Source organism: Dermacentor variabilis, chromosome 5, assembly GCF_050947875.1.
Source record: "Dermacentor variabilis isolate Ectoservices chromosome 5, ASM5094787v1, whole genome shotgun sequence".
NCBI classification, from domain to species: Eukaryota; Metazoa; Arthropoda; class Arachnida; order Ixodida; family Ixodidae; genus Dermacentor; species Dermacentor variabilis.
In genome coordinates, this window is record NC_134572.1 from 152,229,246 (window position 1) to 152,245,226 (window position 15,981).

At 47.7% G+C, this 15,981-nt stretch overlaps 1 protein-coding gene across 3 annotated transcripts in view; it reads right to left on the minus strand.

Moving 5' to 3' along the window:
- Positions 1 to 219: 219 nt before the first annotated feature.
- Positions 220 to 15,981, minus strand: part of BEAF-32 (Boundary element-associated factor of 32kD) — a 70,131-nt gene continuing 54,369 nt past the window's right edge. Inside the window, exons 1-2 of one of the 3 annotated variants that reach the window (XM_075693645.1) lie at positions 13,784 to 14,213; positions 220 to 7,268 (exon numbers count right to left, since the gene is read on the minus strand). In XM_075693645.1, coding sequence (XP_075549760.1) covers positions 6,601 to 7,268; positions 13,784 to 14,003 — 888 coding nt within the window. In that variant the 5' untranslated portion in view covers positions 14,004 to 14,213 and the 3' untranslated portion in view covers positions 220 to 6,600. Of the gene's footprint in view, positions 7,272 to 13,783; positions 14,214 to 15,981 lie in introns of those variants that run through there. The other 2 variants (XM_075693644.1, XM_075693643.1) reach the window with 2 other exon arrangements.

The window sequence follows — 15,981 nt, forward strand, 5'->3', positions numbered from 1 at the left end:
CTTTAGTTACATCTGACACTGTATTTCTCTGTGGTTACATCTTGTGCTTAGAGGATTTCTCTTAATATCGTTTTACAACGTGTTCATTTTGCTTTTGCAATGTAGTGCGTCTTACGATGTATTTCTCTGTTTTTTGCGTGAAAACGGGTAGCCGGCGCCACCTGCTTGTGGGAACATGCCTTTATTATGTTTTGTACTAAAAAAAAAACACTGTGCCACTCAAAGTTGCAAAAAGGCGCCTATATTTTTCCTTTTATGTACAGCAGTGTTCAAAAAGAAAAAAGAAAAGTGAGCATCATTTGGCACAACAACAATGTGAGATCACAGAGTAAGTCGCCGCAGGCTCGACGAGCACACGTGGCTCTTTTTTTTTTTTTTCGTACACTCATTTTCGTTCATCGCTTAGAATCACAAATACCAAATTAAAAACGACACTTTTGCATTAAGCTCACATATACACGCACAGACACTTTTGCCCTACAGTAATAAATTTCGACATCCCGGTTTGTAACGCCGGAAAAAAAAAAGAGACACGACAGAACGGTTCACATAGAGTTAGGAAAAGAGGCACTAGGGCGTCGAAGCTTCTTGCAGCAATAGCAATGCTACAGGATATAGAAACCGCATCACAAGATCAAGAAAGCCAAAAAATACATAGAAAAACAAGAATACATTGCTTTACTGCAAAAGCGAGAGCGAAGTGAGCCTATTCGACGACGACCTTGGCACGATATAGCGACGACCAGCTTGGGACATGCGCACCGGTCGGCACAGCAGGACCTTGGTGGCGTGACCAGCACGCTAAATCTCGCAGAAGCACGTGCGAACGCAGCTTCTCGGGAAGACGACATGCTCGCGTACGTATAAATCTTCGCGATGCGAGGTTTCAGTGTGAGAGAGAAAAAAAAAGGAAACATTTTCATGAACTCACTGAGCGAAGCCGGAGGCTTGTTTGCGCAAAGACAATTAGCGAAATTGAAAGTTAAATTGCAGCTGATATCGCGTTCCTCGAAGAGGAACTTTTTTTCAAGGGATGTTAAAGTCATCTAGCACTTTTCTCAGACGGCAACCAATTTAGCAAAGGAAGAAAAACGTTACTCCTCTGAACAGGAGGCACGAAAGGCGGGAACAGTCAGCAATATGACTTAGTTCGAACTGGGCTCTGTCGTTCGCCGCGCTATTCAGCTTGAAATTCAAGCCGAGCATTTGCTACGAACAACATTTGAGACCTGCACCCTTGGAAAGCGCACGGTGGCGACTTCTTTTGCGACAGCAACTCCTTGTCCTATGCGTAACTCTGGTTTAGAGGATTCTCGTAGTCCTCAATGGAATATGTTCGATGCGATGGTCACTATTACAGGAAATTGCCAAAGCGGAGTTAAACATAGGACAAATAGTTTACTATTGCAAACACCTACCAAGTACTCATTTTTTAAGGTCACAAGTACGTGTGTTCGATATATAAAAATTAAAAGGAAAACCATTTCTGAGCTTAATGTCTATTTTTGGCCCACAGTAGCTCAGAATGTTACCGCAAGTGAGGAAGCGATACTGAAAATTCCGTAATGATCATGAAAATTTACTGGAGCATTGCTGCCTGCCACTTTGCATGTGACGAGCATGTTATGCGGCGTTCGCGTTGCGTTCAAACGTTCTTGCCTATTGCGTCGAAGTGACATAGCACTGCTGCAGCGTCACATGACAGATTTGCCGAGTTTGTGCTGAGGCCTTAACCAGGTGCGAGTAGGAGAAATACAACGTTGTCACTATCCGACATGCTGCGACACCGCTGAATATATTATATACGTTATTCGTATCCGCCCAAAACGGATTGCGCCTTTCCTTCGGGTTATCCGGCACTACGCGAGGAATTCGCCATTTAAAAAATGATTGACAATGAACGGAGAATGTGGATTAACATAACGTAATGGCATCTTTGAATCGGCTGAACTTGCCCTTGGCGAATACTTGCGTGGGGTCATTTGAGCAAGAGTCAAGAAATTTCAGCCCAGTGAAAACGAGGATCCATTTTTTTATGCGAACAAATACTCGTCGACAAGCAACATGAAACAATAATCCTTTAGATTTTCTTTGCGTATGTACCAATCAGAATAATTTCACTGAATCATTCGTCCTTTGACGTAAACGCGCGAGAAATATGCAGGGAAACTCTTGAACTGGCTTTCGGGACGTTGCAGCGGCTTGACATGCAACGTCAAACATTAACAATATTGAACAACGCAAAGTCCTCAACAGGAAGCCTACTATAGTCATCAGGTTACTGACGCGAGTAATCGTTGATTGAAAACTCGGTGTGTGTCCTCTGATTTCGCTCGCAGGTGTACCAAGTTGAGCCACTGGAGATAACACGACTGGCAATTCTCCTTGAGCCAAAGCACCCGGTACGGCAAAAAAAAAAAAAGAATGGAAAAGAGGAGCATCGGCGAAAGACAACGTTCAAGGAACCCCTGCTTCTTTAACTCTAATGCATGATAAAAGTTTTGGGTACGAGCCTCCCGTCGGTAGCGGCTTTCGTTCAAGACTGCCCCGCCAACCATGCAGTCTTAAGCACTACTGTGGGACGCTATTCCGGGGACGCAAGTAGTATCATTCACGAATGCCGCTGTTTTGGCACCCCCCAAGCTGCGCACGTGCGCCCTTGCATTCCAAATTGCAGGACGGCATTTTTTCCTCGCCGTTAGCTTTCGCGCTGATTTTTCAGCCAACTGCGCATGTGCGTTTACTCGGACATCACGCACTCCGACGGCGAATTCCTTCTCCTCTGTTTTCGCTTTCGCCATTTTTTAACTTTGCCCAATGTTCAGGCAATCACGTCCTCACTCGCACATTTACACAACGCCGTTAAATGCCCGCTCACCTGACAAGGAGAGGCTCAAATGATACAGAGTGCACCGTCAGAGACAACTGAAATTCGAACTAGTTAGGACTAACTAAAAACTGATTCTTTTGTTTTCGCTTTTGCCAGTGCGCCTAATATCAGTGCGATTTCGGCTCATACGTTCAGTGTCAGGACCATACCATCTTCGGCAACCACATAAGTAGCGGCTCGAGATCGCTCTTTGGAGTTGTGATTTGCGAAATGGGTTCTACATTGTAAGTTATTGTTTGAGTTTCATTCGGCTGCAACTGCACACCTCAGAAAGACGTCGGCTATCCTTTATGACTAGTGTGACGGCGCGCTGTTCTTGCCCGTGCGCCTCCAGCCTTGCACACTTGGAAGATATCGGCACGCGAAGTAAATAAATAAACAATGACGGCTACCACGGCGAGACGCAAGGAATCATGAGCCACAAGCATCTTACGTAGACACTTGCACCAGAAACGAACAATTGGTTCCGCGTTCCACTAACGCTTATTTCGCTGTCCCCTTCCTTGATAGAAATAAACGGGACGCGAAAACGACGTCGAAGAGGAGTATGACGTTGCGATGAAATGGTACATTACAGATCTGGATTAGCAAAAAGCTTGCTCTTGCCGCCAGGTGAACCTTGGTGAGCCAGGAGCGGACGTAAAACCGACACACCAGTGATGACGTTACTTCGAGTTTCCCGCACCATCTCAACGTCACGTCATGTTTCTTCTCTTCTAATCGAGTAGCTTATTAAGGGCTTGTCGATAAAGAGCAATCATATTCGATTCCGAAAGAAGCAAGCCATGCTGCCTAGCGTGCTTTGAGAACTTTGCGCGCGCCAAAACTGCTCAACCAGGAGCAAATGCATTACAGTCCATCACGTGACAGACGAGTATCAGTTCTGCGGATTGAGCGCAAGATTCAAGAATGCTTGGTCACCTGGTTGCCTCCCAGTAACGAACGTCCGTGTACGAAACTAACGAAAATAGAGTTTTCAAATATTAATTTACCAGTCTAACTTGAGTCAGCAATTTTTGTTCAGCATTCCTTTAACGTGCTTTCTCCGGTACTTTGAATGTCGTTCAGTGGCCTTGGCACGTAGCATGAATCTACGGCCAGAAACCTCGTTTGCTACAACAAAACGCAAAATTAAAGTTACATTTGCGCGAACATCCTAAGGTTGTTTTTCATATCTGCATAGAAATACAGGTGTAAAGTCATGTTTTCGTTCCAGCTATATACAGACCGGAAATCCCAAAGTCAATGCGAAGTTGACAAAAAATAAGAAGTAAAACCATCATGTATAAACATTCAGGACATTCACAGCACTTCCGCGACACGGCTCTATAAGGTTGAAACTTTGCGGATGGAGTTCCACCATAACCCTTCGAGAAAGCCGAAATCGGCTTTTGTCCGTTTATCATACACAACTACACACAGCGACGGTTTCACTCATTGTTGACGATATCCGGCAATGAAAAAAAAAATCGGTATGGTTGCGTGGATCGTTCAAAGCATATATTAATGTAGCGCGCTTCGGTTAAACACCGAACAGCGTGAAAGTAATATTACGCGATCGCAGACTTCAATCACAAAATGGCGTACATGACGCGTGTGCGGCACGTTGACAGATCGTCGCCTGAACAACGCGCGTTAAAGAAGGAAATCCTCTTGCGGGGCTTGTCTATTTGCACTCATCCCGTATCCCGGCCGCTTAGGGATCGGCACAAAATCACTGTAGCGACGACAATCCCAAGAGACTGCAACTCAAGTTCGCAAGCAAGCACACTTCGACGTCACTTTTCGCCCGACTATGAGGCGCGGAGTGGCATCGGCAGCAGTATACACAGGTTCTCAAAAATTGGCACAGACTTTGACTGGAAGCTCAGCTCAGCTCTGACAGAGAGCGGGTGCTACTTTTCCAAGCGGCTTATTGTGACGGCTGTTGAGACGCACGTACTGGTTTTCTCTGACGCCAGCGTTACTGTACAAAGAAACCGCCATCGCATATAAACCATGAATCCTTACGGCAAAAAATGCGCAAGGTTTCGAGCTGGATTGCACAATGTCCAAAACTTTGCTGCTGGTAGAGCGCCTTAATATCATCACTGGGGCGCTTCTGCTCACAATTGTAGTTCGCTTTGGCCGCAAAAGAACTGACAAAAAAAAGCAAAAACGGAAAGACAGTAGAATTTCATACGAGGAGAAGCTAAAATGTAAGCATTATTTCCACTGTAGACGTACCAAAAGTCATTATACAGTTACCACACCCGATAGCGTGGCATATGTCGTCGCCCTGAACTACCTGTGCTGCCTCCTCACGGCACATTTACACTTTCTAAATCCTTTGCCTCCTGCGAAGGGATAAAGAAGAAAAAAAATGACTGTCAAAAGGCGCTCAGATCGTTCTGCCTATACTTTTTTTTTAAATGGGGCACAGGCGGCAACGAATGCACAATTTGATATCTCGCGTCGCGGGTTAGAGCACTGTGTCTTTGAACTGGACTCGTATCAGACCTCATTCTTTTTTGGCCCGACAGGGATAACGAAAGAACGAACCGCGCAGTAACGTGATGAGCGAACAATGCTAAAAACATCTCCGATTGCTGACAGCCGCAACATACTATTACGCTTAGCGTTTTTCAAGGGCCATGTGAGGTGCCCTTGTGACGCGGCGACGACCGTTCCGAAGGCATGCTCAAACTCCTAAAGCTCTCTTCGGTGACAACGATAGAATTGAAATGCTTCATAACGCGGCTCCAAAGACCGCAGCGTCAGAAATCGTCATCCAGAGCTAATCGTTAGTGGCCTTACACGTGGAACCCGAGACACAGACACACGCGCTGCTGACATGACAAACGTAAGATAAACTAGAAATCACAAACGATAATGACTTTGATCGCTGCGCTAAAGGCAAGTCGTTCTCTCACCAAGGATGCTTGACAGACCACTTTTCAAGGCGCCGTGACTCTTTTCGCACGTGGCGCCAGAGCTACGAACAGAGCACATGTGGCAAAAATACGATTGCTGGACAATACTTATCAGTTCCGCATGACCAGTAGGAAGGACCCTTAGTTCAAGTCTGTTGGAAGACTGGAAACATACCTAAACGCAGCGGGGCTCTCGTATCTTAACGCTACAAATCCTCAAACCTGCGTGCTTTGAGACTGGCGACTAGCAGACGGGCAGAGTACCATATAGCAAAGCTTATAATCTGCAACTGTTTCCTTCGCTTCGGCTGCAGTTTTCGTGTCATGCATTCACTCGCCCTCACAGCCCGGAAGTTCTTCCGTTGATCGCAGGGGGATAGAAGGAGCCCGGCTGCTTTCGTGAACGTGTCAGTCACACGAGAGCGGTTAATCAGGCGAACGCAGAACGCGTCCCCGTGCTCCTCGGATCGCACGACACTCATGATTGAACCGAACGAAGCACAGAACACGTGGTGCTTCTGCCAAAGAAAGCGCAAGCGCAAATGAATAAAAAAGAGACAGCAAGAAATAAAAGGCATGAGATAAACAGTGGCGCTTTCATAATTATGACCAGACGTGAGCATGAGCAAAACTATTATGTTCGCATGGCACTCCGTGGAAGAAAGAAATCGCAACGTATCGACTATGTACACACACACGCGCGCGCGCCAACACACACGCACCCACAAAAACGGGGGATGCCCGAGAGGGATGGAACAGCGGGGTAGGGGGGGGGGGAGCACTAGGCCAGCATTCCCGTCAGTCCGGCGAGTCGGACTCGTCTTCCTCGACGGACTTGTTCTCGCAGGCGTGGTACGAGGACGGCGCGGACGAGGCCTTCTGCGCGAGCGCCTTCACCTTCATGCGCCAGTACTTCCTCTGCAGGTCGGCGACCAGGTGCTGCTTCTTGAGCAGCTCGACCTTGAGCTTGTGCTCTTCCTCGGCGTGCAGCCGCTGCAGCTCCACCAGCTGCCGCTCGGCGACCGCGCGGGCTGCCGCAGCGTACGGCATCCTGGCGGCGCCCGCGCCAGTGGGCGTGCAGTTGTTGTTGCGGTCCTCGAGTACGTCCCCGCCCGTGCTGTCGTCGGCCAGCTCCACGCTGGCGACGATCTCCTCGACCTCGCCGTTGTCGACCATGGGCGCGCCGCCGACGGTGGCCGAGCCCCTGGCGCACCTCCCGCCGTTACTGGCGCTGCCGTTCGGCGAGCGCGGGTGGATCCGCACGTCCAGCGGGCTGTCGTCGCAGTTGTTGCTGAGGCTGCCGACGCCGCAGTCGGTGTTGAGCCTGCGCAGCGGCGACTCGGGCGGCTCCGGCAGCTCCACCTTGATGCGCGGCAGGAACTGCGACGACAGGCCGCCCAGCATGGGCAGCGGCTGCGGCGTCGTCCGCATGAACAGCTCCATCTCACGAAAGCGGTTGTGTTCCTCTGCTGCGAACGAAGCAGAAAAAAGAAAGACGACCATACATGCGAAACGAGGATTAGAAAAGAATCTCCGACTGTTCAACACAATATGTGAACACAATGCGAGATCACCCGTGTACAATCGCCCAATTTTTTAACCTGAACGCGCGAGCATCGACCGGCCAGTCGATAAGCGCCGTATAACGGAGTACAGCGGCGAAGTGTGCGAGAATACGCGCGTGCGCGCAATGCACAGTCCAATGCAGCTTCCCTCTGCCAGGCTGTTCCGGCAACCGGACCCCACCCCACCTGCTTTTTTGTCCTTTATCGACTGGCCGGTCGATGCTCGCGCGTTCAGGTTAAAAAATTGGGCGATTGTACATATATTTAGGTGCACGTTAAAGAATCCTTGTGGGTCGAAATTTTCGGAGTCCCCTACTACGGCGCGCCTCATAATCAGATCGTGGTTTTAGCACGTAAAACAAGCTCATAATTTTTCTTTTTTTATCTGGCGCCTGTATCCACCATGTGCGCCGTTCCTTGAACTGCAACAGGCAACAACAATGCTTCCTTGCTCAAGGATTACGATAACCGATATAGCTGCCGGGATTTCGACCCATTCAATTCGTTTTGTGTGATAACACCATTGCGTTCCCGAGTTTCCGGAAACCAAGCCTTCGTCTGCGCTACGGTATATCCTTGGTGCCAGCGAAAGCGAAAACAGTCCCACTTCCCTCTATTCGAGCCATATCGGCGTACACACGTACAAACACGAAAAAGAAAGAAAGAAGTTTGGCGATACTACAACCTTCGCAAGGACTCTGGTAAAGACAAGTCAACTCGGCGATAGGCCGCCGATAAGATAAAGTCCTTGTAACCTAAGAAAAGCTCGTAAAAATAGGCGCCCTTGTGTATCTAACACCGTCTAACAATCGAAATCTAGTAACAGTTTGGACCTAGATGCGTTCTGACAGACAGACAGACAGACAGACAGACAGACAGACATAAAATGACCGAGAGTATGGTTAGATCACCGGGCATAGTCGAACTCATCGTGCAGCTTTAAAAAGAAAAAGCCGGACGTCGCAAACATCAATCTGTCACACAAAGGCAGCACATGTCGATGAGACAAATGTCGCTGTGCTTCTTCGCGGCATACTTAACTGAGGAGTACGGTATAAGTGCAGCTCTACGAGGTGTCTGCAACTGCCGCGGGCAAGAATGAAGTGCACGTGGTCACGAAACCTAATCACGAAGTGAAGTTGACCACGTGCACTTCAGATGTCGACTACGAAACACCTTTAAGCTGTTGAAAAGCATACACTGGACCAACTGGGAAATGTTTCAGTGGTAGAGCAAGACAGCACAAAAACAATGTCAAATACAATTACGGTAGCCATCGAGGCGCTCGTTGTAACAAACACTTGCGCACTTCGCTGTTCAGTAGTACCAGGTTACTGAAATATTTCAAAATAAAAAAAAAGAAATTGTAGAGGCATACCGCATAGCAAAATAAGAAGAAAAAGTGTCATCGCGGCGGTAATTTAGGCTGCCAAATTTAGAGATCTTTTATTTTTTTCGAATAAGCATCTGTACTTGTAGTGCTCCCTGTACACATGTCTGTCAATCCGGATGGTTCGCGTCTTTCTTTTTCGACAAATTATAAGATTTGTGCTTTCTCGAATAACATTCTCTTTACAGACACCGGTAATGCTGTTGTGATTGTTTTGTTTCTGTTTTTCCTGTCCTTGTGCCATCGTGCTGCTGGAAGTTACATGTAGATTTCAACATAATGCTTCCCCAAGTTCGCTGGACGCACACTATACTAAATGTTTCCAGCAGAAAACCCTGGCATGCACAGCAAGGGAGTAGACTTTCGACATACCGCTGGAGCAGCAACTGAGCGATTAATATTCGTTTTGACGCTTCCTATAGCAGAAAACAACCAATCAGTGCCGTCTTCACGTTCCTTTTTTTCTGTTTCCACGCGGATAGTCCGTCTGGAATAGGCTAACCCCCGTATTCATAAATCCATTCATCCTAACTTGAAGCGTATGGACGACTTGGTCTAAATGACGCCGCTTGTGAACGCTCCCAGGAAAACGCAATAAGCGTCTCGGCACGTTCTCGCCACTTCTGGCCAGGCATCATTTATATCAAGTCAAGCATGGGTTTCACGTTCCGATGGATTTATGAATACGAGGGTTAAAAAAAATTGTCTCCACTAACAGAAGAAACAAAAAAATGTTACCTAAGCAAAGCCAGTCTATGAGCTTAGGAAACGGACTACCGGCATCACAAGAAAGAACGGCATTGAATTTCTTTGAAACGCGAAGCTTTTCTTTGCGGACGTCGCCGGGTGACGTGACCGCGCATGCGCCCTGGCCGTGCCCTTGCCGAATAGGCCAGCCACTCACAGCGGAGCAGGCAAGCCGCGCGCGTCGCTAGGTTTCTTGCAGCCCCACCAGATGGCGCTCGCCTCCGCACATCCGTCCTTTTTTTATTTTTTATTATTTATTGTTTAGCTTAGGTAGGACATTAGGCAGTAAAATAGCAATAGCTTGGTGGCGCAACCCACCACCCCGTTCTAATGGGGACGCTCATAACATCCATCCATCCATCCGTAGACGGAAGTATCAACCGGTCAGCTGTCGAGGTAATCAAGAGACGCTTAGAGTATTGGCGGGGGAAAAAGCAGGGAAGAGACTGGTACGACCGGATCCATTAAAGCCATCAGCCGATATTCAGGGCAGAACCCTTTAGTTATCTAAACTCCAAGCTTTCCAGCAGATTATAGCAATAAATACTCGAAAATTTCAAGGAACTATGGCTAATCTTGTAATTGAGTGCTTTCAAACAAAATGTCTTGCTCTTTTATTTTTCATTTCACACCAGCCGTGGATGCTTAGCGTCCATGACGTCGCGCTGCTAAGCGCTAGTACGCGGGATTGAATCCCGGCCCCGGCGACCGCATGTCGATAGGGGGCGAAGTGCAAAAGCACCTGCATAACCTGCATTGGGTGCATGTTAAGGAAGTACGGGTTGTCAATATTAATCTGGAGTTCCCTTCTACGGCGTGCCTCATAATTAGATCATGGTTTTGGCACGTACAACCATACATTTTAATATTAATTTTCTTCTCGTTTTTTTTTTCAAGCTTTTCAGGACAAGTAAACATGAAGGCAGCTGCGAGAGACAGCACAAAACTGCATGAATTAAAAGATCTATTGGTGTCATACCCTCGCTCAAAATATTTCGGTACAGTCCCAGCTGGTCAGATTTATTAGACAGTCTTCAACTATGGCTTTGATCGTCGCAGTTGTAGTTTGAGCTCCCTATCACGTGCAATAATATTTTTTCACCACTTTCAGGATATTGGTGTTACCCATAGAACAAACGAGAAGCCTTCACGGTGCAAGAATTTTTCACAGAATAGGCTATGACAGAGAAAAACAGACATGTGAGGTTGCCTACAGTTCTGCTTTATGCTCTGTACAGTCTTTGTCAAAAGCCCATGGGCCACGTTGCCTGCGACCGCCATGCTGAACACACGCTGATTACAGGAGTTGCTGCGGAATTCCAAAAGCTCAGACATCCTCACGAATGAATAAAAAAACTCTGCTTTTGATCCTCTAGATGTCTGTACTGTCAAGAGCATCTCGGGAACCGCAGCAGCTGCCGAAATAAGGTAGCCCCTGTTATCTATAGCCCCATAAAGACTGAAGCAGATGCATCTAGATCCTTTTTCTTTTTCTTTCTCTGGAGAACACCGCCACGACTTGGGGTAAAAAAATTATCTCAAGAAGGAAATAGCATCCAGTAACCGACCTTAGAAATTTTTAGACTTCTTTAACCACAATCATGTAGTTAAACGACTACGACTGTTCACAACTTGTCCAGTCAGACTTTCAAAAAGAATATCATCATGTATCTTGAGTCGCTGTCCATTTGAGCAAAATAATATAGCCTTTTCATGCTAATGTGAAGTTTTTAATTTTTCCTCATTAGCATATATTGCAATTTGCACATTTTATTGCATTAACAGTACTGCTTCCTCATTTTATTACGTTCTGTTTATTTAACAACGAGTTTTTATATGAATTACATGTCTATTGAATTCATTTGTATACTTGTATAGCTTGTACTCTGTTGCCGAATGCATGATGTATGTCTTTTTTTTCAGTTTTTTTTTTGTGTGTGTGTCGCGCTCAGTGGTGTTCAACCCGTAAAAAGGTTTTCCGACGCTTTGTGAGGCACTTCTCGTTTTTTTTTTTTCCTTCACGTGGATCTTTCTGACAACTCGCTATTTGTGTTCAAAATAAAACTGTAGTGTATTGTATTGCACTGAACGACATGCACAGTGAAAGTAACCCATAAACTTCTTACAAGGACTGCAATATGTAGATCCGCAATCGTGTGTGCGACATTTACATAACGCTCGTCACGGGAAAAGCGCCGCCATACCGCATGCATTTTTTCGCGTGCTCCCCGCAAACCTGCCATTCGTACATCGTCCCGACTGACCGATATACCTTTTTTTTTTTTTGTCGCGTGACAAACGGCAGCTCATAAATAACGTTCGTCTCACATTTAACAAAGGCTCAATGCATTGTGGTTTGTCTGGCAACCCAGCTTCCTAGCGCTGCGGTAGCTGGCCTTGCACAGACTTGAAAGCTTGTTTGTAGCCGGGAAGACGACTCTCAGGTTGGCGCTGTTCCCGGTCTCCTTCAAAGCCTATGTGAGGCGTCGTGCATGATTGGCATCAGCGCACGTCTTTTTGTTTTTTTTTCACGCTACTTCTGCGACGCATAGGATTGCACATTCCGCAGGGCGCGTTTGAAAGCTTTTACTAAACTTTCGGCCACTGAGGCGATCAGTGACCGCGCAAACCCGGCATTTTTTTTTAAGCGGTCGGCTTGTGCAATAAAACTGCCACGACACTTGTGACAACAGTAGCGACGAAGTGCATTAATTAAATTTAACTTGGCGATGTCCCCCCCCCCCTTTTTTTTTAGCAGCTCAGTGTGACGCGACGAAGACGGCAGTAGCGACTTACTGAATCTGGGCTGATACACCCAGCATACGTGGTTCCCGGCGAAACGCAATCGTACATCAAACAATGTTAAGCAATTTATTTCTAGCTTTGCATGGGTAATCATCAGCGGAGACATGCACTTAGTGAAAACATCAAGTAGTTACGAGACGAACACGGCAGGAGCAGTCCCTAGGAAAATAAGATAATCGGGAACATATCTGAACGCTTTCCGAACGTATCTTAATTATCGAGCTGGTTTATAAATTTTCTCTTAAAATTTGCAAGATAAAGGTCACTTAATACGGCCGCGACAGAAGCAACAATATCAATCGCTTCCCCCCCACCCCTCCTTTTTAACGAAAGACGTTGTCCACCCCATTTAGAAAACGTGGCCCCCAAATAAGAGGACAGCAGCTCAAGAAACCCTTCTACAGATATTTATGTGGTGTTCACAAACCTCAATTCACCGTAAGCATCGATACTTTCTCTAACGTAGATGCACGTTAGACAAACGACAAGCGAGATCGCAGAAGGGGCGAAGATCGATACTCTTGGGGGTCGAGTGCGCTAGTTCACCATCTACTGACCTTCCTTAAAGAAAAAGTAATTGAATTTCTTTAACCACACGTAAATAGCGACTCAGCAGATAAGGCAGTACAGGCTAATCTGTATATTCTTGCAACTTCGCATTTATTTTTCTTAATTCGGTTTTTCATTATTTGTCACTTGCGTATGTTTGAAGCTTCATGTCATGATTTGCGAAATTGTAGAAACGCGCCTGCGCAAGCCATTGTTTGTCTTGCGCGCACACACACACGTGTGTGTGTGTGTGTGATGCTGACAACGATTGTTGCAAGTGCGCGCTTCGTCTACGTCTATACAAACTGGGATACACAGCGCAAGAATGACACAGGGACAAGCAGCAACACAGGACGAGCGCTAACTTTCAACAATCGTCTACGTCTGCCTAAACTGCCTATGTCTATCGTGCGCTAAATGCCATGCAGAAATGCCTTTTTTTTAATAACTGCTTTTTCTCAGCCATATTGAGTAAAAATAACGAAGAAAGAAGGTTCTTGTTCTCTGCCCCTCATCAAAATTCACAATATCGTCACAAGTATAGGATAATTTCACAGACTCGCTAACTCCATTTCACAGCGCAGAAAACAACGTCCCAAAGTTCGCGCTTCCGCATTTCCAAGATGGCGGCGGCTGCCAACAGACGCTCGACTGGCGTCCATATGCAGCGCAGCGAAGGCCCAGCGAGAGGGCTCCACTGCGCGTTCTTAACTCGGCCATTTCGTCACCTCCACTCTAGATCCGTCGGAACCGGCTCCGTCGACGACCCCCTGTAGCGCGAGCGCTCACCAAGCGCGCACCTCTCCCCTTTCCCTCTATCTACACCCTCTCCCCTTGCGCCTTCTCCCCGTGTCTCTCTCTATCTCTCACTTCGTGCACGTGGTGTCGGCAGCGTACTGTAATGCGCTATTCGCAGTATACGTACGTGCACGGAAAGCGGCTCTCGGCAGCAGCGGAGGCGGACCCCCCGTGGCACTGCAGCGCTCCGGGGTCCAAGGCGACGACGCGGCCACCAGCGGCGGCGGCGGCCGACAATCCGCGGAGCGCGGGACGCAGCGGCGTTTGGGCGCCGGGTCGCGACCCCAGTGCGGCTGCGACGCCGACATCACGTGGGCGTGCTTGCGTCGTCGCAGGTCCTCGAGCATCCTGTCACGGCGGCGAAGCACGAGGCCGTCCCCTCCCTCGTATCGCCGATCGAAAAATGCACGGTGCGGCGGCCCCGATTCGGCCACGTTCGAGCAGCACGCCGGTGGGCGCGGTATACGGCCGCTCTGCGAGGCGCGCAATCGCAGAGCGGTTCCGCGTAACGGGAAGAAGCCGCGGGCCGCTATCGGGATGCCGCCGCTGACTGGGCCGCTCGTCGGCCGTAGTTATCAAACGAACGGCCTTCTCTTCGGTGTACGTTACCCCCTACCCCAACCGAGACCCTGCCGCCTCTTCCCCACCCCCTTTGCCAAGCTGTGCCAGCGTGGAACCAGGGCTATATCTCTACTTCATCTTCTGTTCTTTGTTTGTATTTCTTCCCTGTGCGACCGGGCGCCGAACTTAACGACACGTGGTCTTGCACTTCCCGGTTGGCACGGCGCCTCGTGCAGAAGAAAACACTGCAGACGGGGCGCGGCGAGCACAGAATGAGTTGCGGCAAACGTCACTGTACGAACCGACTCCGCAGCGAACAGTGCAGTTCTGAATTACCTCCCTGGAAGCACGCTTCGCACTGTCGCTTTAATTTCAAGGAATAGAAGCGATGAATAAATGTATATAGTGTGACTAAGACACCCACAATTAACTACCTTTTACTTAATTACTTTTTATTAACTTTCACGAGCAAAACATAACTCCCATCGGTGGCTCGAGCGTTCACAACGTCATGGGTTGGATTTCCACGTTCTTAGCATTGGCGATGCGCGACAAATACAGAACCGCCAGTGAATTTAGATCTACACAGGTAGACAAACCATGAGGAGTGAAAATTAACCCTGGAAACCCCTTCCATACTGCGTCCTCACCGATTTAACATCCCCAGGTGGCTAAAGCCATCTCCGTCCCCCAGTACGGCCTTTCGACCAGCGCAGCTGTCTATCTGGGACATGAACACTGCCTGCCTGTCCGTCTGTCGGCTTGTCAGTCTTTGTCCGCCTGTCTTGCTGTCCGTCTGTTTGCGTGAAGGCGCGCATGTGAGCGCATGTGTGTGCGTGTGTGTGTTTGTGAGTATAGAAATAATCTATTCATGTCTGTGTGTCAGCCGACCAAACGCGACTGGCGTGCATATTGTTGTCGCACGCGCTGGAGAGCATACAAGTCTCCATCACATATACCGTGTGTCAGAGCTTAAGTTAGCAAGCTCTCCAACGATTCAACGAAAATCTGATTAAAAAATTCAAGCGACATTTCTAAAAGGCTTACGTGGATGAATGCGAAAGCATTGCGACCACACGCGATGGCTATGCTCTCTCAGTCGTCTTAATTTACCTTCGACTTAATTACCAAAGTTCGTTGGTATCAGTGCCTTAATTAGCTCTGCCTTAATTAAGTGTGACTTAAGTATATCAGCCCTAATTAACACCAAATGTCATGCTTTAGACTCCCACCAAATGTCGTAGGTTCGAAGCTCCTAATTGACCCTATCCTAATTATCGGTGCCTTAATTAACTTCCTCTTAACACCAAAGATCAAGAGTCAGACTTCCGAAAAAGGTCGAGAGTTCGACTCCCACCAAAGGTTGTGGGTTCGACTCTCTTAATTACTGTGTTAATTAAATGTCCTTTAATTCGCGTTAACTAAGACAAAGGTCGTGGGTTAGACTTCCACCAAACGTCGAGGGTTCGTAGCCTTTTTGTACCATCGTGTGGTCATGCCAACGCCGACAACTACCCCGGGTTTTCGACGTCATGAGCCATCTAATGCTTTCGCATTAAAAGACAGCGTGTAAGATACAATATTGAGACTTACTGTGGTCGGTGGTCAGGCCTCTGGCGACCAAACATCTTGGGCCTTATAATTGTATCTTTCACCGTCATTTGTTTTATTTCTTTTTCGTTGAACAGCTTGGCTAACGCTGCACAGCTCTACAGCACGGCAGGGCACCAGAGTAAAAACGCAGGTTGACGTAGGGGGTCCAAC